The sequence below is a fragment of the Neophocaena asiaeorientalis genome, unplaced genomic scaffold (genome assembly GCF_003031525.2).
Source record: "Neophocaena asiaeorientalis asiaeorientalis breed wild unplaced genomic scaffold, Neophocaena_asiaeorientalis_V1.1 scaffold177, whole genome shotgun sequence".
Classification (NCBI taxonomy): Eukaryota; Metazoa; Chordata; class Mammalia; order Artiodactyla; family Phocoenidae; genus Neophocaena; species Neophocaena asiaeorientalis.
In genome coordinates this window covers 14662932-14690587 of record NW_020172779.1, presented here as the reverse complement: position 1 = coordinate 14690587, position 27656 = coordinate 14662932, and the positions used below count along the sequence as shown (strand labels likewise).

The following is a 27656-nucleotide window of genomic DNA, read 5'->3' as shown; positions in this document are numbered from 1 at the left end:
TCCAGGTGGGCCAGAGTATCCAAGACATGCCAGGCTTCCTGCTACATGGTCCACTGGTAAGGCTGTGCATGGGCCTTGCATGTGTCCTGTCCCTTTACAACACAGGTGGGTCTGGTCGAAGTTCAAGTGTCTGTTCTGTATACTATGTTTGGGTATTCATTGTGCTTTAGAGAATTGTAGCAGCCAGCGTTTCAGCCCAGAATCCAAACGAGTTTGATAAAAATGGCAATAATAAATTCCCCATTTATTCTGTTGCAGTTGAGTCCCATTTATGCAACAGAATTATCTTCACCTCCACTGTTACCATCCTTATCCAAAGCATCATCTTCTCTTTGGTGGGCCACCAGGAGAGCTTCCCAAAGCAGCTCCTTGCTTCCCCTCTTGTCTCTCAATGATCCATTCTCCACTCACCAGCCTGAGCCATCTTTTCATACATTTCATTAAGCCACCTTCCCAATCCTCCCTCATTTCTCCCTCCTCCTCCCCAAAAGTAATCAATGACTTTCTACTTTTCTTTGGACAGTATCCTAAGTCCTTTATGTCCTCTACATGACCCAGCCCACCTCCCCATCGTCTACAGTCCCTCATATCCTTCATTCCTTATGCTCCATCACATTGGCCTTCTTTCAGTTCATAAAATAATACTCATGCCCGTCTCAGACCCCGGGCTCAGGCTGTTACCTGTACACAGAATACCCCCTCAGCCAGGTACGTCCTGCTCACACACTACTCGTCTTTCAGATCTCAGCTGAAAGTCACCTCCCAGGGACGGCTTTCAGATCCCTGAGATTAGATCAGGCTCCCTGTTCCATACACTCAAAACGTTTTCAAAGTATCTAACATTGTTTGTAGTAATATCCATGGGTCTTAATTTCCTTCATGTTGGCCTTCCCAACTAGACTATATAAGCTCCATAAGGATGGATTCTGTATCTGTCTGCTCATATTATACCAGCATCTAACACACACAGCACCTATTAAAGTCTAGAGGCTTAGTAACATGATCAACTATTAGTATTACTGTAGTTAGTCAATAAATATTTAGTGACTAAATGACCGAATGAATGAGCAAACTACATGTGGGATTTTAAGTAAGTCCACATCATAATTTTCTCATCTTTAGAAGGATTATTTTGGGTTAAATTTTCTCTGATGTTATGTCTGGGTTATAATTTCTCTGATGAAATCTTTTCTTCCTTTAGAGTCTGCCTTTAAAGGGGAAGCCAAGAAGGAAAATGTCATGACCTTCCTACTTACAACATGTAAATGGGCAGGTGGTCCTTCTTAGTTTACTCTGTCTTGGGTAAATTCCTTGGCTTCTCTGAGCCTCACTTTCTCTGTCTGTAAGATGGAGATTGTACCTGTATCTCCAGCTCTAACAGTCATAGCAATAGTTCCCATGAGCTGCTCATTGCTTTATGGTTCATGGTACACCCGGATTCTCATGACCTTATTAAATCCACAAAAGCTGTGACCTTCTATTAGCAATAGAAGATTTCATAAAGGGAGATGTTGTTATTTGACATCATCACTTTTGTAATAATCCCACCTTTCTTTGACTTTTTTTCTGATGGTATGAATTTGGTTGTAAAGCAAGACAATGAATGCAGGACAAGGTAAAAGACACAGAGGAGTCAGGCGCTGGGTTTCTGTTCCTAACGTTTTGGCAAACAAGCAGGATAATTTTTTTAATACTTTTGAATTTGGGGATGGGGAGTGGTAGCAGGAATCACTCTTTATGCTAAATTTTTAATTTACTTTTAATTAGTTAGTACATTCATATAGTTCAAAATGCAGAAGGTACAAAGGTGTAAAAGTTAAATGCTCTACCAGTCAGCCACTTCCTTCTCCAGAAGACACCAGTTGTACCAATTTCTTCTCTATAAGCAGGGTAACTTTCAGTAAATATTTCCCGTTTGGGTCTTTAATTTTCTCTTTAAGTGGGAACGATTCCTGTTTCACAGGTAATCATAAACCATGAAAAGCAATAAAATACTAAGCATGACTAAGTATGAAGAGTGCTAATACCATCTACCTTAAAGATACTACTATGGTGGTCATTTTATCCAAAAAGAGAACAATAGCTTTATGTTATCTGCCCAGCAATTCACCGGAAAAATGTCTATAGCATCCTATCCAGAAGTCCCTGCTTCTGGGGTATTTAGATCACACTTCAAATACTGTTACCAAAATCCACCCATGGGTTTGTAATTATAAAAAGAAGTGGTGGAAATAATTTTTCCTTAATGAAATGAGCAGTGTTAAGAAAGGCTCTTGGTTAGGAAGACTGCAGCCCAGGGCTCATCATTCGGATTTGACAGGTGTTAAGAATCCCACAAACCCAGCAGCTTATAGCATCCCTGGAGCTTGGCAATCCAGAGCCCAGATGATTCTGGTCCCTCACCCTGACAGAGGGCTCTGCTTCCTGGTCAGGTAACAGGTGAGGTCGGCTGGTACCTCCTACAGATCTCCCTGCAGCTGCTTCAGAGTAGATTGTGGGCGTCAAGGGCCCCTCAGTGTGCCTGAGAGGGGAGAGCCGGACGGACTCTCCCAAGCCGGGGTGGGGGGGGTTGTTTGACAGCTTCAGGCCTGCTTGGTAATAAACATCTGTCTCAGACTTCCTTTAATTGTATCGAGAACATAACCGCCACCTCCAGTAGCCATGTTGTGTTGTAAAGAAGGACATCCACAGACTCCCCCTACCTCTAACCCCAAAGCTCTGATATTTAACCAAAAAACCCGATCATCTGTGAAAGGCCAAACTGACAACAGTTGACTGAACCTAAGTCCCAACAGGGTACATAGAAAGCAGAGGGAACAACCTAAATGTTCATCCACTGGCGAATGGATAAAGAAAATGGAGTATATGCACACAGTGGAATATTATGCAGCCTTGAAAAAGAAGGGAATCCTGCCATTTGCCACAATGTGGATAAACCTTCTGCTAAGTGAGATAAACAGTCACAGAAGGACAAATACATGATGCTGCTTCTATGAGGAATCTAAAATCGTCAAACTCATAGAAGCAGAGAGAAGAAAGGTGCTTGCCAGGGTCTGGGAGGAGGTGGACACAGGGAGACTGGCCAGATGTGGGATTTAGATACATCACGTAACATTCTGGGTCTCAGTTTCTCATCCTTCAAAGGTAGTATTGGATAAGATGAGTTTTAAGGATATTATAAATTGCTGAGGCTCTGCTTCCACGGTACTATTTTATTCGTGAAAACTTTTATTTCAGTGTCTGGAAATAAAGAAGTTAAGAAGGAAAAAGATGGGGCTTTCCTTGGTGCAATGGTAATTAGACCGGTCCTAAATGCTGACTTACTCTGTGACACTATAACACATTTTTCAGCCTCTCTGTGCCTTGGTTTTTCCATCTATAAAATGGATATAAATCACCTTCTCCACTGGAATGTGACATGAAAAAATAATCATTGCAACAATAATAGTAACAGATGCAATATAAGTAAATGGCATCTAATGCAAAAGAGCTGACTTTTCAGGTTTTAGCTTCCGTCACTTCCGCAGTGAGGTCTCTTCCATCCCCCAGACCAGGTTGGGTTCTCTGACAGAGGTGCTCCCAGCATCCTGCTGGTCCCTGTTTGACACTCTTCTCATGGGATTACACATGAATCTCCCTCCTCCCTCTGAGCCACAGACAGTAGGCTCTGCAGCCGTGGAGACTCAGTCCCTTCCTGTTGACCTCTTTATACCAAACACCTACCATACTGCTTAGCCCTAGGTGAGTATTTATCGAATGAATAAAGAATGAATGAACGCCTTTGGTATTTCAAGATTTCCTTTGACACTGTCTTATTTGGCAGCATGAAATTTGCTGAGTGGGCAAGTGGCCTGATATTCTGGAAGTAGGTTCTGGCCCTTCATTACCAGGACTCAGTTGTGCAAATTTAGGCAAGTTTCTTCTCCTCTCTGAGCCTTGGTTTCCCAACCCAGTAAAGAGATGGGGTGGATTAGGCTCCCTGCATGGGAATCACCTTGTCCATTTATTAAAATATGCATTTATAGACCACGTCCAGTTCAAGGAGACTAGAATCTCAGGGGGAGGGACCACAGTGCCCCCGGTGATGCAGACCTTCCCTAAACCGGAGGGCAGCTGCAGTACAGACCTCAAGGCGCCTCCAGCAACGTGGGGCTGGGGTCGAAGGCTCTACTTCTCTCCTGAAGCCTTTTCTCTTCCCAGTGTCTGGCCTCAGAGGAGACGAGAGTAGAGAAAAGGGGGTCGCTTTTCTGGATACCACAGGTGAGTACTGCCCACCCCACCCCCAGTGCTCCATGGGTGGCCTGGGCCGCTGAGATTACTTCTCCCGCCTCTCTGGACCTCCATTCTCACCCCCGCAGCAGAGCAACGGCATCCCTCCAATCCTCAGATTGCTTTAGCCACAATTATCTGAACATTAAGAGATGAAGAAGATAGTGTTTGCCAAAACATGAAGAGCAGCGTCAAGCTCTTATGTCCCCTTTGTCAACTGCTGTTTCCAAGTCTTCAGGGAATAGCTGGGAGAAGCAGCGCCTCTCCACTTGGCTGCACACTACCAGTATCTCGGCAATTGGATGGATGGATTTAGGTAGTAATGTCTGTGACACATCTCAGACCTATTAAATCTGAATCTCTGAGGATGGAGCCCAAGCATCAGAATTGTGGAACTGGAAAAAAAATCTTTCCAGTGATGCCAAGGGCCAGCCAGGATCCGAGCTCCTCTGTTTTTTTTTTTTCTCTTTTTACATTACGCTGGCCTCTCACTGTTGTGGCCTCTCCCCTTGCGGAGCACAGGCTCCGGACGCGCAGGCTCAGCGGCCATGGCTCACGGGCCTAGCTGCTCCGCGGCATGTGGGATCTTCCCGGACCGGGGCACGAACCCCCGTCCCCTGCATCGGCAGGCGGACTCTCAACTACTGCGCCACCAGGGAAGCCCCCAGCTCCTCTGTTAGACAATGTCATTATTTATATTATACAGCACGTTGAGAACTCCTGCAATTTCCTAGGGCTTATATTGTATATTATACATAAGCATCTCCCACCAATCTCTACTCTCTCCAATGCAGAGAGAAAATATTCCCTAAAATAAGCATTCCTTGTGTTTCACCCAAACTTCTTCTACCTACTCTTGCTTGTCACAGTATATGCCATTAGCTGTCACCTCCTGAGGACAGGAACTGCCTTTTATCTTCCAACTCCTTGTGCCCAGCACGGGGTGTGAGTTCATGTCCAAAGAGGAGGCACATCTGCCTCAATGTCGGAAATGAGGAACTCTTCCTTTTGCCAAGAAAGGCCTGCTGATGACGTTACCGTTGAATCTCTTTCAGAGCTGCCTGCAATGTCGGCTGATCTGTCTGCGCTTAACCTGACAGAGCTGGTGAACGGGATGCTCATCAGGGCTGTAAAAGGTAAACCATTTTTTTAAAAGCACAATCCAGGCCCATTTTTATCTTGTTCCTGCTTCGCCTCTGGACTCTCCACGACCTGGGCAAGACCCGCCACGTCTCTGTGTGTCGCGGGTCCTCTGTGTTCAGAGCAGAGGATGTGTGTCCTGCCTAACTCATGATGAGATTGAAAACATCCAGATGAAGCAGGAGGTTTGCCAGCATTTTGAGAGCAAGCTGCGCTCCAAACACAGCATCTGTGTCGGCATCTCTACTCATAACTATATTATGAGACAATTGCAAGAGTTTAAGGACAGATTAGGAAATATAGCCAAGGGACATGTATTTTTGCCTTGTTTGTTTGTTTTTGCTTTGATTTGATTTTTGTTTATTATCTTCAGTGTTTATTTTTATATTTTTATTTGTTCATCGTATTATTAATTTCCATGATCAGTTTGCTAATTTCTATTACTGTTATTATTGTTAGTGGGCATTTACTGTTTCTTTATCTCAATGTCTTTGACAGATAGCAAGAAATTTTTCTCCTTGTTAAGTGTTACTTCCTACAGCTCCTTTGCCTTCCATAAGTTTTCTGTGGCCATTTACAACAGTAAGTGCTGGCTCTCCTTCCTTTTTAAAAAAAAAAATTATTTTATTGAAGTATAGTTGATTTACAATGTTGTGTTAATTTCTGTTGTACAGCAAAGTGACTCAGTTATACATATATACATTCTTTTTCATATTCTTTTCCATTATGGTTTATCACAGGATATTGAATAGAGTTCCCTGTGCTATACAGTACAGCCTTGTTGTTTATCCATTCTAAATATAATAGTTTGCATCTGCTAATCCCAAATTCCCAATCCATCCATCTCCTATGCCCCCTCCTCCATCTTTTCTCGGTGGCAAGAATGGTAAGCGCTGGGTAGGCAGGCCAGGCCCTGTGTCAGGGTTGCTATGTGCTTCGTTTCTCTTCACAGTTTCTAACCTGAAGACTGTGGACCCGGCCAAATTCCCCACACGGTACTGCTACTGCTTAAACAACCGGACCAACGATTTATCAGGTGGGTAGAACTCACTTTGAAGCTTGCAGGCTGCCCTGATTTTGCTTGTGCCCTTTTAAATAAGGTTGAATTATTTGTTTTCTCCTTAGACTAAGATCAGAAAATGAAATGATATCTATTATGCTTAAATATGTGCACATTCATTGTCCTGGGAAGTTCCTTTCTTGGTTTTCTACCCTAGAGCAATAGTTACATCTGCGCAAAGGGGCAAGAACAAAAGGTAGCATTGTTTGAGAGCAAAAGCTGAGAACAACCTAAACATCCATCATCGGGAAAATGGCTGAATAGTCTACGGTACAGTCAAAGCTTGGAAGACAGCCATAGAGAATGCATAAATGCATGCGTGTACACATGCAAAGGCAGAGTGAGGACCAGAAAGGCCAGTGAGTGAGCCAGAGAGCCGTGAGAAATGAGCTCAGAATTGTGGGGGCAAGGCAGGAAAGGGGTTGCAGATCATGTAGAAGTTTATAGTCTGCCACAAGGTTTTCCACTTTTACTATGAATAAGAAGGAAGCCATTGTGATTGTCCACACAGAGGAGTGACGTGATCTAACTTACATTTTAAAAGGAGCCCTTTGGCTGCTTGTTAAAGAATAGTCTGTAAGGGAAGCAAAGACTCAAGGTGAAAAAGTCTTCTGCTTTTTTTCCCCCTCGCTTAACATAATATTAAAAATATTTTCCATGATATTACAAACTCTTTGCAAACGTGTAATGGTTACATAACCTATGAATGTGAGCATTTTCTTAGCTAGTATGCTGTTGAACTTTTGGGTGGATTCTAGGTTTCTCTTAATATTAAAAAAACCCTGTATTAGACACCTTCGTGTCTAAAACGTTTCCCTGTTTTAGATTACTTTCTGAGGATAGATTCCCCAAGGAGGAATTTATGGACCAAATGTTGTGCAAAGAGGATAATGATTATTGTTTAATAAGTACTGGATGCCACACTCTGCAATAAGTACCTAATATCCACCTTCTTATTTAACTCACCCTCTGAATCTCATCAACAAACTACATTTGGGAGGGAAAATGTTCTTCATAATCACAGCTTTCTCACCATCTATTAGCCTCGGCTAGAGGCCAAGTTTTGTCTGGTGTTGAGTCCCTGCCCTGATTGTGTGAAAGATAAAAATAAAATTTAAAAATTGGAGTCACATCTGCTGGGGAATTTTGTAATTCTGTTTGGTGAGCTGAAGTGTATTTTCATACACATGCAATGCTTATTTGAAAAGAATTGATCCATGGATCGTTACCACTGATAAAATAGCATCTTGCTCCCCTGGTAAACCACAGAGATTTTCACAAGGTTTAACATGTCACAACACGCCTAATGCTGATTCCCCTCAAACTGCTACCTTGAGAGGCTGTACACTTTGGCCAACATCTTGCCATGGTTCAAAACCTTTGGGGAAGATGTGTTTGTGGATAATCTTCAGACATGGATTGTTTTCTGAATATTCTCAACTCTGATATATAGCCTTCCTCTGAGTGTGTTTTTCCTTAATGAAAATAGCTTAAATTTTCTTGATTTAAAAAATAATATACTGTGATGATAAAGCATATTGTGATGTTAATATATTGTGATGTTAAATTTTCTTGATTTAAAAAATAATATATTGTGAGCTTAAATTTTTTCTTTTTTTTTTTTTTGTGGTACGCGGGCCTCTCACTGTTGTGGCCTCTCCTGTTGCGGAGCACAGGCTCCGGACGCTCAGGCTTAGCGGCCATGGCTCACGGGCCTAGCCGCTCCGCGGCATGTGAGATCTTCCCAGACCAGGGCACGAACCCGTGTCCCCTGCATCGGCAGGTGGACTCTCAACCACTGCGCCACCAGGGAAGCCTGAGCTTAAATTTTCTTGATTTAAAAATAATATATTGTGATGTGAAAAATAATATATTGTGTTGCATGGAAAGTATGATTATACCTTCCATACAACATGGAAGGTATAATCAAAATATCAGAGACACCTGATATCCCAACATCCATAGGTAATCACATTACCCAAGGTGATCTAAGCCACCTCTCTCTAATTCATCTATCTAAGCCATCTGTCAACTACATATCTAACCTACCTCTCTAACCTACCTATATACTCCACCTACCTACCCCATTCATCTAGCCATCTATCTACCCATCCTACTGTACCTTCCCTATATTATTTAGAAAACAAGCTAGGCTATTATAACAAATGACCCCAAAACAGGGTGACTTACAGAAGGTAGAAGTTTCATGTGTGACAGGCTAGGTAAGCACACCAGGACTGCTCTGATGGTTTGACAGTTTAGGAGCCCAGGCTCCCTCTAGCTTGTTGCTCTGCCTTCCACAAGGTCTGGCCCTCGTTCTCATAGTCCAGGGTGGTTTGTCACCGCATTCACATTCCAGCTACAAGGAAGGGGAGAAAGGAACTGGAAGGCACGCCCATTCACTATATAAACTCAGTCTGGAAACCTTTCACATTGCTTCTTTTCACATTCTATTGTCTAGAACTGAGTCACATGGCCACACCCACCTGCAAAGCAGGCTTGAAAATGTAATTTTCAATTATGTTAAACTACCATGTGCCCAAGTGAAATTTCATGTTTTCTTACTAAAGGAAAATGAGAGGATGGATATTGGGAGACAGCTGTCAGTATCTACCATGTTTTCTATGAAATTTGATATTCCATTTTCAACTAATCAGCATGTCTTAAAAAACATTCCATTCAATGATATAAATATGCTTCATCCTTCATATGAATTCATAGTATTCATTGAAAGAATGTACTGTAATATAATTTATCTCCTCCTGATGGAAACGTTTTTTTTTTTTTTTTTTACAATTATCAGCAATGCTGTGATGAGAACCTGTATACAATCACTTGCAGTGTTTGCCCGATTATCACTGTAGGATACAGTCCTCAAAATAGAACTGCTGTCTGACAGGAAGAGGATTTTGTGATGCTTCAAACTGCTAAAATTTCCTCTAGAAATCTTGCATAAGTTTACACTTTTACCAGTAATGTTTGAAAGTGTGTGTTTTTCCACACCCTCGCCAACACTGAGTACCAAGAGATATTCTTAAATCATTACCAATTAAGACAGACAAAAGGGTTTTTTCCCTATTTTCTATTTATATATGAAAATAGTCAGAAATCATTCATCTGTGTGTTGCTAGTAAATTAGATAGTTCATATTTTCATCAAAACAAAGAATATCTTTGAGGCAGTGATAACTGATATTCTTCCAAGCCTAGGACCCGACTGTGAAAGCAGTTCTAAAAGGAGAGTTGACAAATGTATTGAGTAGGAGACTTGTATGAGCAGTGGTGGAAATTTTGGGAAGAATAGGAGCTTTAGCACAAGGCAGACCTCAGATAAAATTCAAGCCCTGCCACGTGCTCTGGGACCTTGGGAAAGTTCCATCATTTCTCTGAAACTTGGGCAGAAACTGGACTCCATGCTTGGTATCTGGGCTGCAAAGCCATGCTCATAGCTTCTATGTCATATAAATAGTGGATTGCAGTTTCTTGTCTATCTATGAGTCTCTCTCTCTCTCACAAATCTCAGCTTCGGGTAAGCAGAGATGGTGTCTTAATCCTCCAGTGCCTAAAAGACGTCTGGCATACTCCAACACTCCATGAATGTTTATTAGATGAATGAATTAATAAACAAAGGAGACTTTTGAGAATTAGAAAGAAAATAGATGGCATAAGTAATGAAATACTACCCCTCTTCAGTTTCTACAATGTGACTATAAACAGATTAGTCGAAAGAGACATAAAGAAGGATGCCTACATTCTGCATGGCCACGTGTCCACATCTGTACAGGTGGCCCACCACATCTTCCTCTAGGAGACTAACCACGCATCCGTGCAAGTGTGGTAAGGTGGCATGTCACCATGGCTCCGGCTCACATAGGGTAGCGCCCACCTCCTGTTGGCCTTGCATGCTATACATTCCACTGGTTGTCACATCACGTTTTCATGCCTCTCTGGGTTCTATATTTTCAATGGTCTGGGTTCTATATTTTCAAGTCAGCTTGCCCCTGACCCCAGCTCATAACCCCGTTACTGAGTAAAAGAAGCATTTAGACAAGGCACGACGGGAAACTATCCATGGGACCTCAGAAGCTTCTTTAGAAATTCACAGTTTGGGGCTCCTAGAATAAGTACTCCTTGTTTTAGAAGCCAAGAACTTACTGGGTCCTGGAAAACCATAACTGAACAGTAGAAGAGGCAGCAGCTGTGTGGGTAGGAAGTGCATTAGGAACTTTCATTGGTCAATGGCACCCACCATGTCAAGACTTGTTCAGAACGTGCTCAGAGAGAAAATCCTCAAAGATTTTATAGTTTGAAATGTTGTAAAATTATCTCAATCTCCTCCCATCAGACTTCTGAATGTGGAGGGCAGGAGAAGAGCTCCCTTGTTCTATTTTGTGTAAAGTCCTTGTCTCCTTTGATAGTTCATAGTTTATAATCCACCACTAAATTTGGTATCATTTTGAAAATCTGAAGTTATGTAAATTTACATCCCATGTCTGCAGGGCTGCTTCCTATCCAATGAATTTGGTATTCTAAATCAATTAGACGAAATAATGCGGGGGGGAACAAATCAGAAAAACCATTATTCAACACTATGGTTTTGCAAAGCTCTTTGGTGCTGGCAGAGAAGGATCTGGGGTAGGGGGAGGGAAATGGAGGAGAAAGGAGATGATGATGGTGGATCCAAAAGTTTTCTGCCTGCCTGAAATCAAGCCTTGAAAAATAACTAGTAGTATTTCTTTTTATGATTGTTAATAATCCCCAATACACCGAACGAAATCAAACTTGTAAAATCTACTCTGAAAAATCCAAATACAATGTACATTTCCCTTCAAGTCTCTGAAATTTAAACCAAGTCTCAGAAATTTAAACCTCCTCAATCTGTCTTACAGATTTCACAGCCCTACTGGTGGACATCACTGGAAATTCTACCAGCTACCTCACAGAGATTTTAAAGTCAACCTCCATCCTCTCAGGTGTGCTCATCTTGAAAATGCTTGCCAAATTTGAGATTTGGCATTCATCATGGAATAAAACCTAGTCAACTTCCCACCCCGATCCCTACCATAGGCCGGGCTGCCAGGAACATTAATGTAAGTTTTATTTAGACAATCAGCGTGGTACAGTTTCAACCACCAGTATAGTATTTGAAGCTTCCATCTTCCTATCAAAGCTATTCCTGGGGTCCAAAAAGTTGGAGGAAGAATCCGAGGCTCAGCATTGGGGGGAGTTAGGCAGACTCAAAAAACAGCATCTACTGGACAGCTATACTCCCATTTTAAAGATGAGAAAACTGAGATTCAGAGAGGTTGAATATTTTGCTCAAGGTTGGCTCAGAATTCAAATTTAGATCTCTATGGAGCCTAAACTCATGTCTGACATACAATTGAGAAAGATACGCTTCAGTTATAAGGTGGCTTCATATAACCCGCAGGCAATTCACACTCCCCTGGGCGCCTACTTTGAAAAGCACAGATGCAGTCAATAGCCCAACTCTTGGTCTCATCAGAAAGGTGGCGTCCTACAACTGTGGAGCAACTACTGTTTTAGGAGCAGTGCGGGAGGAAGAAAGAGAAGTAATAGATATATTCAGGTGCCCGGGACTCTTCTAAGGGCTTCCCTCATTGGATCCTCACCACAGCCATATAGGGCAGCTACTATATTTATCTCCACTTTACAGGTGAGGAAACTGTGGCACTGAGAGCTTAAGGAACTAGCCCAAGATCGTTCTGCAGAGATAGAATTCTAACCCAGGTGATCTGGCTCTGAAGTCCATGCTCTTGGTCACTATTAATACATATAGTAATAGGGCCACATTAACAAGAACCATTATTACTATGATGCCTATTTACTGAGCTCTTCTATCTGCCGAGCACCATACTTAGAGTTTCACGTACATTGTCTCATTGGATCATCATAGCCATCCTACCAGAGATGTGCAACCACGCATCCACAGTCCTTTAGGCAGCATCTTCAGGGACAAGTATACCTAGGAACTCAGAAGTTTTCGGATTTTTGATGGGGTAATAGGGTGTCTACACTACACCCGACAGAACACCTCCAGCAGCATCCAGGACAGCTTGCTGTAAATCAGACACATTCATATTCATTTAGCAAAATGGTTCACCCGTTTTACACTAAGGATAGATAAACTACTATAGCCTTGCATCTGTCAATTCAGGTTTTGCCACTGAATGAGTCGGTACCAAACTCACACAAAAACCTTCCACCTTACGGAGATTTGGGGATCTGGAAGGTGCAAATAAGGTACTGTGGGATTTGAATTTTCCCCATTTTAAAGATAGGTGAACTGAGTCTTAGAGAGGTCAAGCAGTTCATTTATGCTCACTTAGCTAATCAGTGCCAGAGCTAATGCTGTAATCCTGGACGCTGACCCCAGGGGCTCTGCCCTTAGCCATTACCTTATACTGCCCCTTCCCTCTGTCAAAAAAATGAAAACCAGAAACTCGGGGCTGACTGAAAATCAGGGCTCCTAAATAAGGAGTTAGCTTTATTTTCCTATAGCATCCAGAGCTAGAGATTTCCAGCTTAATTTTCATTTCAACCAAAGACTTAACAGCTTCAGGCCCATTGCTAAGTCCTGTTGTATCCTGGTCTGTCTTGCAGTGAGTCAAGTGAATGAATCTGACTGCATCTTCATCTGTGTGATGTCAGGAAAGTCAGGTGAACCACCAGCCGTTCTTTGACAAGCTCTCTGAGCTGAGAATTAAACACAGCCCTCCAGCAGGTGAGCCCGAGATTTGACCTTGTTGGTGTGGTTCTTGCAGGAAGGAATCTTTCTGACTTCTGGGAGATGGCGGAAAAATCTCCTGTTATCAATTACACATTTACCAGCAGCATGTCTGGTGTTCTGGGTGAGTGTAACCCTCCCAAACTCCTACTATAGAGTCTCCAGACCAGGGTCCCAGCTAGCAAGCTGAAGACTGAATGCTGCCCTCAGGTATTTTATTTAGCTGTACTGTGTTAAAATCAGAGGATTTCATCATTAAAATTTTTTGAATTTCTAGATTTTTTTTTTTTTTTTTTTTTTTTTTTTTTTTTTTTTTTTTGCAAAATATTGGGTAGCCCTGGACCCTCCCCCTCGCCCATGGCAACTGGGGTTGAGTTGCCATCCTCCCCATTAGGAGAGACACCTTTCTCCTCTTTTCCATAGCCCTCACTTCTCCCTGTTGCCTTGCACTTTCTTCTCATATAAACCACCTGGTTTTTGTAGGTATTTGAATTTGTGACCCTGTTGTAGACATTGCCACTCCATAATAGACAGACCGTACCCAACCATCCTCTACCCCTCCACACACATCTACCCATCTTCCTGCCTTTTCTCTGGCATCAGGTGGCATTTTTTGGAACCACCTTAAAGCCATCTTTCTCCCCTACACTTATGGGTCATTTCTAGCTGAATAAAGTTTCTGGAATCTGGCTGGTCTTCCAAGATCATCATCTGTTGCTATGATTATCTTAGTTAAAGTCCTTGTCATCTATCTTTACTATAATAGCCTCTGAACCAGTCTCCTTTGACCTAGTCTCTTATTTCTCTGAAATATCCATCCACTGTCATAAGAGTGATAAAATAATTAGGTTATGTCTCTTCATTGCTCAGAACTCCTAAGTCAGCAGCAGTGGGTCTGACGTCCTCAGCATCGAGTATACATTTGTCTGTCATCAGGCCCACCCTACCTACTCTCTTTTACATAAACCTTCTGCTAAGACTCCACTGAAATCCCTGCCCTTCTTGCAGACGGCATACATCTCCATGCCCCTGCAACTTTGCTCACGCTATCATACCAGAATGGAACCTCCCTACTTTTCCATATTTCAGAATCCAATTTGTCTGTCAATGGCCAGCTCAGCTGCTGCCTCCTCTTTCCAAAAACTCCCCCAGTCAAAATTAGTCTTCTGTCTTCTATGATTCTACAACACACACTTATAAGTCATTTGGACTGTTACTCCAGGTTGTACGACAGATGACCTCATCTGTGTGTCTCCTCACTGAATCATACTTGAAGGCAGAGACTGTCTCCTTCATCTCCATAGTCTGCTTTCCCCTCAGTGCCTCACACTGTACTTTGCACATAGTAGGTTCTTTATCCGTGTTTACTGGAGTGAAATGAAGTTTACAGTCAACCTCCAATTCCACTCCAGAGGGCTGCCTTGGTTGGTATTTATTGTAGGGCATCTCTTAGTTATGCCGAGGAAGGAACTTCAACTGTATGGAATAAGGCTGCTTGATAAGGAGAAGAAATGGGCATTTGGTGGGTTCCCCTCACCTACCCAATTCTGAGGACAGATCTGAGGGTTGAGTCAATCTCACTTCTTCAGAGAGTCCTTTCATGACTTTCTGACCCCCAGTCTCAATGATGTCTCCCCTTCTGTGCTCCTGTAAAGTTTTCCCAGCAACAACTGCTTGAGAAGAGAGAACATATGAACAAGTTGACACAAAGTTGATGTGCCTGATAGCCAGTCACCGGCTGAGTGACAGATGGATTGGCAGGCACTCAGTCCCACGTGCATTAATCTGAGAGCTTCTGGTGCATGTGGGGTGATACTGAGCTCAGAAGTAAGGCAGGAGAGAGGAAATGAGGCTGCAGGGCCACCTTCTGCAATTGCACTGGTTGTGCCCGACACACAGTTACCTGCCAAAGGGGCAAGTAGGGGCCGAAATCCCACCTGTCTGCAGGCCAGGCTTTGTCCACCCAGAGGAGGGGACCTTATGGGCTACTGAGAGCCTGTCCTATCCTAACATGCAGCCTCCATCCCCTAAGCCTTCCCGAGGTAGGCTTCATGAACACTTAGACGGCTTCCTCCTGTTCCTCATGGAGAATCCAAGGGCACTGTGTAGACCTCCTTCTGAATGAAGCCTTCCTTCTGTCTCTGTGGGGGGCCATCTTTCAAGTGGGTTTCTTACTGGCAGCCCCTAGTTCCCCCAGATTTCACCTCTGGCCCCTAGTCAGACCCACAGGGCACATGAGCAAACCTAATCCCTCTTCCTGGGACCAGTGCCAGAGCTGTGGAGGGGTTGAGGGTTGTGAAGTGGGCAAGGACCCTGACAGGATCCAGGTTCTGTTCAGGAAACACCTCAAGTGTCTGATGCTTTCTGGCCTGACAGCTTTGCATTCTGTGCACATTGCTTTTGCCTGTGGCATTTTCACCCCTCGATATTTTAGCTTAATCTGTCATTCAAGGAGAAACCCTCCTCTTGGTGACATAACATACTGCTCCGAGTAAGGTTTGAATCTCTGCATTCTGTATATTTGCTGTCCAGTGACCTTTCAGTGGCTCGACAGTTCTCTGTGTGCAAAGTGTCAAGCATAGCAAAGCTGCCATTGACTGTCTCCTTGAATGTGCAGCTACCAGGGGGACAGCCCTGACTTCACAGCTCACACCCACAAGCCAGCAAACACTACCAAGGACGAGCCCCCCACGTGGATCCCAGAACGCTGGAGTGTCTGCTCTGAGAAGCTCTCCCAGGACAGAGACAACTCCTCCTTCAGAGGGAGAACAGACCATGAACACAAACAAGCATGCTGAGGGTCACAGCAGAGCCCCGGCCGCCCTGGACGGCGCCTCTCCCACCCTCCCAGACTGGGGTGAGATTTCTCACCCCATCCTCTCCTGTCCTGTTTCTCCCCGCACTTCCCTCTAGGCTCAGATAAATAAGTGAAATCCTTCCTTTATCCCTTCTCCACCAACCTCTTTGTTCAGCAGCCCTTTAAGAAGAGATAGATGTGAACCAGTATGGGTATGATACCTATACGCAAAGGCAACAAATGTCACTGGCATAATGTCTTTCTAACATTTAATTTTATAATTTTTTTTAACATCCTGACTTCTATTTATTTTGCTTTTTTTTTTTTTACATCTTTATTAGAGTATAATTGCTTTACAATGGTGTGTTGGTTTCTCCTCTATAACAAAGTGAATCGGTTATATTAGTTTAAGACCCACAGGAAGCTGCAAAAATAGTACAAAATTCCCTCACACCCTGCACCCAGCATCCCCCGATAGTAATATAAATGTGGTATATGGTAACATCAGGTATTTTCATTTTAACAGAGCAGGTAGCAATATCTCTCCTGAAATTCACACTAAATGGTGAAATGCAGTCAACATTTTGTGGCAGGCAGGGTTAGGTTAATTTGTAGCTGGCTGGATAATGTTGCCAAGAATATGTTAATGACTTGATGCCAGTGTAAAAAACGGCTGCTGCTGACCTGCTGAGAAGTTCTTCTTTTCCCATCATTTTTGTGGGCACTGATCAGTGGTGTTGCCACTGAAGATGTAAAAGGCATGCTTATCCTATTTGCAATAAGATACAACTGAGCTAACTCTTCATTAAAAGACGATTATGTCTCAATGAGTTCCAACAATGGACCACAGTCATCAGAATACATTCATTCATTCATTCACTCATCAGTACGTATATTTAATATCAGACCCCAGGCTAGCTGTCAAAAAACACAGCTCTAGCAACATTCCCTTTCCTTCCTGAGCTCTCAGATCTGGGAGAGAGACATAGACAAGTAAACTGGTAATTATTATCCAGGCTACAAAGAGCTATTGTCCTGGAAAGCCCAGAGAGGGAGCTCCCCTGAGGAGCTTGAGAACTGATAAAAGGCAAGCAGACAGGGAAAGAAGAACGAGGAAAAGGAATCAGATTCACTAACTAGAAATTTTTTAGTAATATATCCACATCAAGACAATTATACAAAATTAGAAAGCTTTCCAGTATAATGTGAAAAAGGATGTGATTGCCAGTGGCAAGAAAAATCATAAAATATCTAGCTATCACTCTGAGAGGGAAAGTGCTAGTTTTGCATGAGAAAAACTACAAAACTTTCAAGAGAGTAATAAAAGCATATTTAAATAAATAAAGGGTTATACCATGTTCTGGATGAGAAATCGGAATAGGTTTAAAATGGCAACTGTTCCCAACTTAACTTATAGATTTAAAATCCTCCCAGGGGATAAGTTTTGTACAACCTAAAAAAAATGTATTTTAATTCTTAACATGGGGATGAACGAGTGAAAACACCTGGCAATTGTTTAAAAGACCAGTGAGGGAAGACTTGTCTTAATAACCGTCCTGTGATATTGTCAGTCAGGTGTCATCATTATCAACACTGCCATTTCAATGGTAACGCTGAGAAGAGTTTAGTAACTTGCCCCAGAGTTCACAGCATGGAGGAGGTGGGGGCAGAACGTACACCTCCAGGTCCCCTTACCTTAAACCTTTCCACTGTATCACATGACTAGAATCAGTATTTCTTAAATTTGACAGTGTCCACTGTCCTCTGGACACACACCCTAGCTGACTGTTCAACGTCCTAGGAATTTGGAGAATTTTTTTAAATTAGTAGTTGGGAAAACAAAGTTTAGTGTGGTCCCCTTATTCCAATTCAGGGTAGGGTTGAAGTCCCTGGATTATCTATATTATGCATGCGCACTGCATGTACCCTTTGACTATACGTCAATGTCTTGTCAATTTTACATCTGGATCAAAGCAGGCAAGCAGTAAGTGCCCTGTTACTGTCACTTGTGCAGCTACCAGGAAGGTGGCTGGAATTCCATGGGTGACAGCCCGCAAGCAGGCATGGGCTTCCACACTACCTGTGCCCTGGGCTCAGGCCACCAGTGAGAAAACACCTGGAGGGCTTCCCTGGGAAACACGTTCCTCCCCGCCGACATCTCCTGCAGAGGCCGAGAAGGCCACGAACACACGGAACTTTTCCGAGACTCCTGCCAGGACAGCGGCCACGCCTGACAGCCCACCAGGGACCAGCCCAACCTCAGGTAAGAGAGGGTGCTCGCTCCTACACCACTAATTACATAATCAAATATAGTGACAGGCACATTAAAATGTAATCATATAGTGTGAGGAAGGCCTGAGCTCTGAAAACCTGTGTGATTCCAATTTTGTGTTTGTCTATGTATTTATGTGTGTATGTGTGTGCGTGTGTGATACAGATACACAGAAAATAAAAACTAACCAAAATAAGACTGAAAAGAAATTCACAACATGTTAACCTTGACGATATCTGGGAAGTATCAATAGATAAGATTCGATTTTTCTTCACTTCAGTGTCATGAATTTTCCATATTTTCTACTCCTAGGATCAGACAAAAATGGTTTACCTGTTTTTAAAATCACTTCCTCTGATCTCTGCAGCCAGAGGCCCTTCTTCTATGCTTCTGTTTTCAATGGATCTTAACATTCATCACTGCTGTGCTGTTAGGGGCCATGAACTTGACCTTTCTCCCCTCTGGACTATGCTCTCTTTAAAGGCCTGTGTCTTTACTCTCCAGTTCCCATGAAACACAGCAGACATCCAGTAAAAGCTTGCTGAATTACCTGAATTTCTGAAGAAGTAAATGAATTTCAAAGGGTGCAAATGTAAAGTCTTAACTTTAGGCGCAAAATCTCAATTGTACAAACAGGTCTGGGAATGCAACTGATAGCTTAAATCAGAGAAACACCTGACATAATGGCATCGGCAAAAATACAGGCTAACATACTTGGGTTTGGCCAACAGGCAACAGCAGCCAGCACAGCCCTGAGGCTTTGAGCTCTGGCCTTTATTTCAGACACAGTAGCTTTGACATCTTGACTCCACCACTGCTGTCTCCTTAGGCAGTTCTTTTGATTTCTCTGAGTCCTGGTTTTCTCATCTTCGAAATGGGGAAGGTGATGCTTACTTCTCAGAGTGGCTGTGCTGATTCAGTTAAGCGATGTCTGTAAGGTGTTCAGCTCCACACGGAGCACCTTGGAATCATTCAGTCAATGGCAACGCCTACTGCCCTGTCCTACTGCCCCCAGGGCGACAGCGTAGCAGCCAGCTTCAGGACACATGCTCAGGAGGCTAGTGGCAAAGCGGGTGTCAACCAGAGGAGAGCATGTGTCTGCTTTTGCCCTCGGCCCCTTGCAGCTCCAACCCTCTGTGATTCTGCAGTCATTTAGTTAAACTGTGAACAGTGACCACAGACGAGTCAGCTCTGTGTTTGGGTTAGAGTTAAGGCTGCTCATCTTCCAGAACTACACAGAAACACACCCAGGCAGCGAGCGTCAGCGGTGCCTTCTGTATTCAGGGGCTTACAGTCAGTGCCTGGAGGGGAATCCAGAGAGGATGCTGAGGGCTTTCCTGGTGGCTCAGTGGTTAAGAACCCACCAGCCAATGCAGGGGACATGGGTTCAAGCCCAGGTCGGGGAAGATCCCACATGCCGCAGAGCAACAAAGCCCGTGAGCCACAACTACTGAGCCCGTGAGCCACAACTACTGAAGTCCGCGCGCCCAGAGCCCGTGCTTCGCAACAAGAGAAGCCACTGCAATGAGAAGCCCACGCAACGCAACAAAGAGCAGTCCCCGCTCGCCACAACTAGAGAAAGTACGCACGCAGCAACCGAGACCCAACGCAGCCAAAAATAAATAAATAAAATAAATCACAACAACAACAAAAAACAAGAGGATGCTGACCGGCTCTGAGAAAACGACCAGGTTGCCCCCTGGAGTTGGGCGTCCTGCCCACAGTTATGTTTGTAAATGTGTCCTGCTGCCCATCTCTGCTACTGAGGCAGTTGAACTCAACGCTACCACACCCACCATCCTAGCAGAGGAGCCTAACGAGGAACAAGCAGGACTGCCACACTGCACTGGGTCCAGCCCAGGCTCTGAGACCTCACCCCACCCCTCCACATCTTCCTTCAGACTCCAGCCATAGCAAACGGCCTTCCACTCATTTCTCTGAGTCTTTGCTTATTACACACTTTCCTCTGCTTGGAAGGCCTGTTCCCCTCACCTACGGCTATGCTTTCTCCATTCCAGAGAAGACGTCACCTGCCCCATCCCCCATCCCCCATCCCCATGCTCATGTTGCACTCCCAGCCTCACCCCTTTCCTTTCCGCTTAACCACACGAGGGAAAGTGCCTGTTTCCTCTTCCTCTCCCTCATTTTCTGTAAGAAGGCCGCTTTGCTGGTTTTGCCAGAGGCATTCATCTTGACAGCAGGATCGCTTCCCAAAGCGGTCCTTAAATCAGGACTTCATGAAGAGGATCAAAAGAATTGTTGAGATGAGCCCACATTCTATCATGATGATGCTGGGCAGTGTACAGGGTGGGGACGGAGTAAGTGTGCACACCAGACTCAGGCGAATGAAGAGCATCTCGTGTCCTCTTTGCCTAGGAGCACCGTGCTGGGACAGGGCCCATGCAAGTCCACTCCTCTCCCATTCCATACCAGTGTTAGCGGGTTTCCAGTGGCACCACCACACTGTATGACAGTTACTGATGGGACTTGCCCATTTCCTCCTTAACATTGGGGGTGCCTCCATTGTAGAGTCTATTTCATACTCGTTTCTGCATCCTCGGCAACCCCCAGCTACCTGGCTTGATAAGCAGCAGTGGATGAACAGGGCAGGACTGGTGGCAGGGGGCCTCTTCTGCTCATGCATCCTTTGAAGAAACTCAAGCTCACCTCTCTCTCCTCTCATCCCAGGCCCATTCACCCCTGGCACACAGACTCCAAGTCCCACCAAGGCTCCGGCCCCCAGATATCCACAGGCAGGTAAGAATGTGGCCCTGGAAAGAGGAACCCAATACCCCAGGTGGAAAATATTGTTCAGGGGCAGGGGCGTGACGGGACGGGGGTGCCTGTAGGCAGACTAAGCTTGTTATTGTATTTTATTGGTTTCAGCAGGAGGAGAGCAGGAGAACTAAGTCTTGCTGTGCTATTAAATCACCCCAGGATCTTGCATAAATCACTCTCTCTTTCTTGACTACAATTTCCCTATGGATTTATAGAACTCTTTAAGATGCCATGATTCTCCACTCGTGTGTATACCCCAGGTCCATCTCATTCTGACCTTTGCGAGGCCATTGTTGTCCTTGCAGGTGATCTCCCTGCTGCGTGGCCCTTTATCCCTGGAGAAGAGCCAGCCCTCGTCCCAGGACCCCACCAGGTTTCAAGTACGTACCAGTGCCCTGTCGCTCCTATAGCTTTTGTTTGTTTTGGACGAAGTTGTGTAGTATAATAAAAAGAGGTTTGTTTGATAAGTTTAGATTCAGACTGCTGGGATTAAACCCTAGCTCTGCTATTTACTGGTGAGGTAACCTCCTGCGCTCAAATTCCAGAATTCAGTTTCCTCCGCTGTAAAGCACGAATAATAACATTTATCGTGGGCACTAAAAATGTACTTTCTCTGCAGCGTTTCGTATTAGGTAAGATAATGTGTGTGGAAGTGGTCTGGAACTGGAGAGCTCCATATAACTTAATTCAATCAACTGTTTTTGAATGGACACCCACTGAGAATGTGCTGCACACCTTGTAAACGGAAGCTGTCTTACAATGAGCATGATGTTAGCAGAAAGAGGGGAAGGAAAAAAGGATGACTCCAAAAGTCCATCCCCAGCCACTGGGTGCCATTTACTTCTATTCCCTGTGAAAGGACATTCCTGGACACTTCATTCTTACAGAATTCTAGGGGAATCCCTCTCCTGGGCTTGGATGTGGGTTTTCAGGACCCCTGACAGAGGCTCTGGACTTGGGAGTTTCTGTGGTTTACGTTGCATTTTTCCAATTTTTGGATGGCAATCTCTCCTTTTTTCCCATGGAGCCAGTTTCCATGAGAGAGAAATTGACACAAAGTGAGTCCTTCAAAGCTGGTTGAGTCCTCAGGTCCCTCCCACTCCTAGATGTCTTTCAATATGATTCTCCTGAATATTCCTGGACCTGAATGTTCTAGTCATATGTCAACGGGGCATTATTAAACTGCTGGACCCTGCACCGTCTCCTTTTTCATGTGACCTAAGATCTGCCTCAGCCCCATTCTCAACCTGCAGTGAATGGTGAATGGACCTTTCAGACACAAAGACGTGATTATGCTACCACAGGAAATTATAGCCCTGTTTTCTCCAGGTTCTAAAGAAACACAGGAGTGGTGCAGATGGGGGCAGTCGTCAGACTGAGCTTTAGAAAACAAGTTGACTATATTTATCTGTATCTATATCTATACATGTATCTCTGTATGGCTCCATCCATCCATCCATAGTTCCAGCCATCTAATGAGAAATATAAAATTTCTCATTAGAACTTTTATTTTTTTATTATTTTTTTTACCAGCTTTTTATTCGGTAGAGTTGATGTTTCACAGGAGATGTTTTTTTTGTTGTTGTTGTTGCGGCCTGCCTCTCACCGCTGTGGCCTCTCCCGTTGCGGAGCACAGGCTCCGGACGCGCAGGCTCAGCAGCCATGGCTCACGGGCACAGCCGCTCTGCCGCATGTGGGATCTTCCCGGACTGGGGCGCGAACCCGTGTACCCTGCATCGGCAGGCGGACTCTCAACCACTGCGCCACCAAGGAAGCCCAGAACTTTTATTTTTTTCCATCCATCTAATGAGAAATATAAAATTTCTCATTAGAACTTTTATTTTTAATAAAATTTCAGTGAGACCATCTCTGATTCCTTCCAGGAACCAGACCCCCTCCTTTCTCTACCTATCTCTGGGAAGTCTCACAAGCAGCTTTACCAGACATGGTGAAGCAAGGCCATGTTTACCTGTTGGTCTCGAGCTACCTGAGATCAGGGGCAAGACAGTATTCACTCAGCACAGTCCCTAACAAAGGGAAGATGCTTGCTAAATTCTTGTTGATGTGAATGGTCTGGGATTGCATCTTCTAGGGTGTCCTGAGCCGCTCCTCAAGGAGGGCGCCATGACCTCTGCTCCTCTCACGCTGGCCGTTCAGAAGCTCAACCCTTGCCTGATGGAGCTGTGCCGCTTTTTCCGGCAATGCCTCTGCATGAGCCAGAAGAGAGACCCCAGGATGGAGGCAGTGAGGTAACCTGAGCCACTCACTGCTTTTTACATCCAGTATTTACAGGCTTCTGATTCTGCCTGACTCCTCTGCAGGCCACTAAGTGATGAGGCATTAAGTAATCCACACACAGATGACAGGGGTACCTCAAGGAATGCACACTCCAGTGAGTCCTCTATTGCACTGTCACCTCCTTGAGAACCAGCATGAAACCTCCTTCATTTCTGGGTCCCCAGAGCCAAGGGTGGGCCATGACACAGTCAGTGCTGTCAAGTTGACTTGTGCTGTGTCACATCTGCTGGAATAATTACAGAGGATTTTGAGTGGTCCCGGAACCCCAATGCCCTCAGCCTGGCACGATTTGCTAGAAGAGACTAATCAGAGGTTATGTCCACCTAAATTCCAGTTTTTTCATAAATCCCTAGCAGTCATTTGCTGACTCAATAATAAAGACGTAAAAGGAAAATTAGAAGGCAGACCTCATCTTATATTAAGAAGGACTAGGTGTGGACGTTTTCCTGCCCGGGAAAGCTGACACACTGTCCTTTCTTCTGGGATTTATCCTTGGCTGTAAACCCAGAGCCAAACAAGGTAGATGAATATTTCTGCTCCAATAGTAGGAGGCCAATCTCTCAGATCTTTAAAGTTATTTTCAAAATCTACTTATGAGATCTTTCAGCTTTTTAAATGCCCATTATCCATGGGCTCTGAGCCCCAAGGTCAGGTTGGCAGCCTTTTTCCATCACTCTTTTCTGGCCCTGGTCTTGGATCTCCCAATCAGAGTGGATGCTTCTTCCACCCAGAGAGGGAGATACGCAGGATTCGCAGACCTGAAGGTGTTAGCCAGCAGGGTGGAGGCACTTCTCCACAGCACAGGCTGATCCTAAAGAAGAGGACATTTTGCAACAATACTTTCCTACTTGATCAGCCCACTATTCCTTCCTTCTTTCTCTATCTAGCGAGCTCTTTGTATCAATAACAAGTGTCAAGTCTCCACTATGTACCAATTTAACACTGAGCAGAGCCAGCAGGATATAGAGACAAATCAGAAATAAACCCAGAAACTGAGGATTTCATAGTTGGGGGGAATAAATGGTCATAAACACACATTAAAATATGACATAGGAAGTGACAAAAACAAGTCACGCACACAGGCAAAACCTATTAATCTCATACCCTTGGAAGAAAATCAGATTTGAACCATCCATATTGCATATTTGCTGGAAGGATAATGAGGAAGGCAGAAATTTCCAGAAATAAATTTGAGTTTAAATTTAGAGAAATGAAGCATCTGTAAAGCTGAGCTTATCCCTTCTTTCCCCTTTAAGTTAATAGTGAATTGTTCTATAATCGTATAGTAAGCATTGAATATGGGATAAGAATAACAGAGTAGGAGGCTGGCATTACTCAGTGTGCTTGTTGAATAGGACGGCCCCTGTGGTCAAAAAAAAAAATTGTGGTTTAGTGGGGCAGTTGGCCATGTGAAGAGACAAATTACAAAGAAGTGTGACAGATGCTATAGCAGATACAAGCTCTGCTATACAAGCTCATATAGCAGAATACAAGCCATGGGACCCCAGAGGAAATAACTAATAGGGCTTATGGAGGAATGGGAGTTTGCTGGGCAAAAAATGGGAGAGGCCACTCCAGGCAAAAAAGGTGGAGAGTGAGAGGCAGACTGGAACATCTCAGGACCACGGAGAGTTCCAGGTAGCTACAGCAAAAACAGGAGCTCCACTGTCCTAGCATATGTCCCTATTCGGGAAACCCTGTCCTTCCCAACATCTACTTGGGTCTTGCAAATGAGTTTTGACTTTTCCCAGAGTTCCAGCAGCAACATCTCTGTGCCTCGGTTTCCAGAGTTTTATAGTGTCCTGTAAATTGAGGGTGACAGAACCTGGGAAATCTTCACAGCCAGCTTTACATGAGCAATTGGTTGCTCCCCAGAATACACGAGAATCACAGAATGATACAGATGGAAGAGAAGTTAGAGAATATTTAGCCCAACCTCCTCATAGCTCAGGCAAAGGATTGAAAGGGAATCGGATTCCCAAGAGTCCTATGTGAAGCCAGTGACACAGCCTGTCCTGAAAACTCTTCTTCCTAATGACATGTGTGGCCTTTTCACTGAAGCCTTTTGAAGCAATCCCTGCGGCCACCAGCCAAGAGCAGGATATTATTTTGCTAAGTATTTGCTACATTGTTGACTATAACAGCCCTGCACTTTTACTCCACCTCACACAAAAATAAATAAATGAACATCATCATTGATCCAGCACCTATGATACACCCGGCACCGTTGGGGAACTTTGCAAATGTTATCTCATGTCATCCTCAGGATACCCTATGAGTGTAGATTCTATTATTGCCTCTCGTTTATATATGAAAAAACCAAGGCCCAGAGAATTAAGTAATCAACCTGAAAGTCATACATTCTAGTAAGTAATGATGGTAGAACTACAAGTAAGTCTTTCTGACTCTGAAGTCTAAGCTTTTTCCTACTCAGACTCATTCTCTACCTCTCCTCCCACAGCCTATAAACATGGAGAGGGAGTTCCTTGCTATGAATAATTAGCCATTATGACTTTTTTTTTTTCTTTTTAGTATGGTTCTCTTCTTATAGCCACAAAGGATAGTAATTGCGTTCAACCCTGATTTAAATCTTTAGGTATTGTCTCGAATACTATTCCTGGTTTCTGAAGAACGCAACATACATCTGTCAGAGGGTGAAAAGGGTGTTCCACTCACACAGTAAGTACACAGCCGGACTGTATTGTAAATCACGTTCTAAGAAAAGGTTCTAGAACTCTGAGTGATGTTCCTGCCTTAGCACGGGGTCAGTAGGAGGAAGTATAACTCATCTAGTGATCATGAATCCTAGACAAAAAGAGTCTAGGGTATTTCTGAATCCCCTTCACCTAACAGTTTGAAAAAAAAAAAAAAATGCAGGAGTCAGCCCAGCCAAACACTGTTGCTTTCTCTGTGCTCCTGGGCAAGCTTCTTATCCTCTCTGAGTCCCCATGTAAGCCAAAAAGACAAAGACAAATGAAACAGGAGACACTCACCATGTAAGCACTCAAATTCCTGACCAAAGCAAAATGTATACAAATAATTCAAGAAGAAGACGGCAGCTTGAAGTGCTAGAAGTGGATGTGTATGGTACCTCCGTCCTCGTCCTCATGGCATCTGAGCCCCTTTTATTCTCAGAGATGCCAGACATCTTTTTTCTTCCACTCCTGCCGACAAAAGTGGCTGACGTAGTCTGTCCGTTCCCAAAACCAGTAGTTTGGCCATTGTATTGTGCCACCCTCCTGAACTGTCTGGTCAAGGGACTCTGGCTTTCTGAAAAGCATGGAACCAGGCTGAACTCTGTGAAAAATCCTTTCTAAGTATAACCCAAATATAAGGCAGGTGGTCATACGGCCATGCTTTACATAACAACAATCAAACAAAACACAGTTTAGCTGCCCAGCCCTTCCTTGTGGCTTTTGAAGAATATCAGATGAGATCCATGATGACACTTCGTAGAAACTCTTCTTATTCTTTTTGCCCCTCCATTATCTCTCACCTCCCACAAGCTACCGTCTCAAAACCTCTCTTTAGGCTTCATTTTCCAACGTATCACTCAATAACTTTCCTAAAATCAAGCTTTCTGGCTCTTTCTCTCTTTCCTTATATCTCCTCTGATTATTTTCTTTTCCTTTTGCCTTTCACTTTTTTATCTCTCAAACACAGCTTCCTTATTTCTTATACAAATCCATCACCCCCCTTCCGCTGTCTTTTCCTTCCACCGTCACCTTTATTCTGCATCATAAAAGCCAAGCAGTTGGACTGGGGGTGTTGGAGGGGCTCAGTAGTCAAAAATAGAAATCTATTTACCTGGTGTGGGGAGAGGGAATAGGAAATCTTGCAAACTGCATATTGACTAGCTCTTCTATTGTCCTCACCACATTAAAATCTCCACACAAACGGCATTTTACATTTACGGAACATCATAACGAGTTCAGATTAGCACTGTGCAAACTGGGGAGATGAGGCTGGTACAGCTGGGTGTTAGAAAAACATCACTGGGCAGAGACTGGCGAAATGAGGCTTTGTTCTCAACACGACTTTCCTGCTAACTAGCAAGGGGGTCTTGCACAAGTTCCTTCATTCTCTGACGTTGACTCTGAGTAACACCCTGTCCTGTGCACTGCCATATACTGGCCCCCTGGGAAGAGCCTGAGCCATCGCTGGCGCTGTCAGAATTTATGTCTCTGTAGCATTTCCTTCTCCATACCATGAGTTCCCTCTCTTTTTTTTTTTCCAGCCTTGAAACAAAAATGCCTCGAGAATATCTGCAAGTCTGTTTGAGGTCTTGAAAAAGC

At 44.0% G+C, this 27656-nt stretch overlaps 2 protein-coding genes across 3 annotated transcripts in view; one reads left to right on the top strand and one right to left on the bottom strand.

The window, feature by feature from the left end:
• The window catches only part of EFR3A (EFR3 homolog A), a 186371-nt gene that overhangs the window by 24100 nt on the left and 134615 nt on the right, over positions 1-27656 (bottom strand). The gene's annotated exons all lie outside the window — the stretch shown is intronic.
• HHLA1 (HHLA1 neighbor of OC90) lies at positions 27-27642 on the top strand. The gene is made up of 16 exons (XM_024741304.1): positions 27-105; positions 1202-1261; positions 4201-4260; positions 5325-5405; positions 5908-5991; positions 6362-6445; positions 11358-11441; positions 13093-13149; positions 13254-13346; positions 15834-16073; positions 18028-18276; positions 20974-21042; positions 21369-21443; positions 23156-23312; positions 25958-26040; positions 27599-27642. Exons 1-16 carry the CDS (start codon positions 27-29, stop codon positions 27640-27642), a joined length of 1599 nt encoding a protein of 532 aa, XP_024597072.1.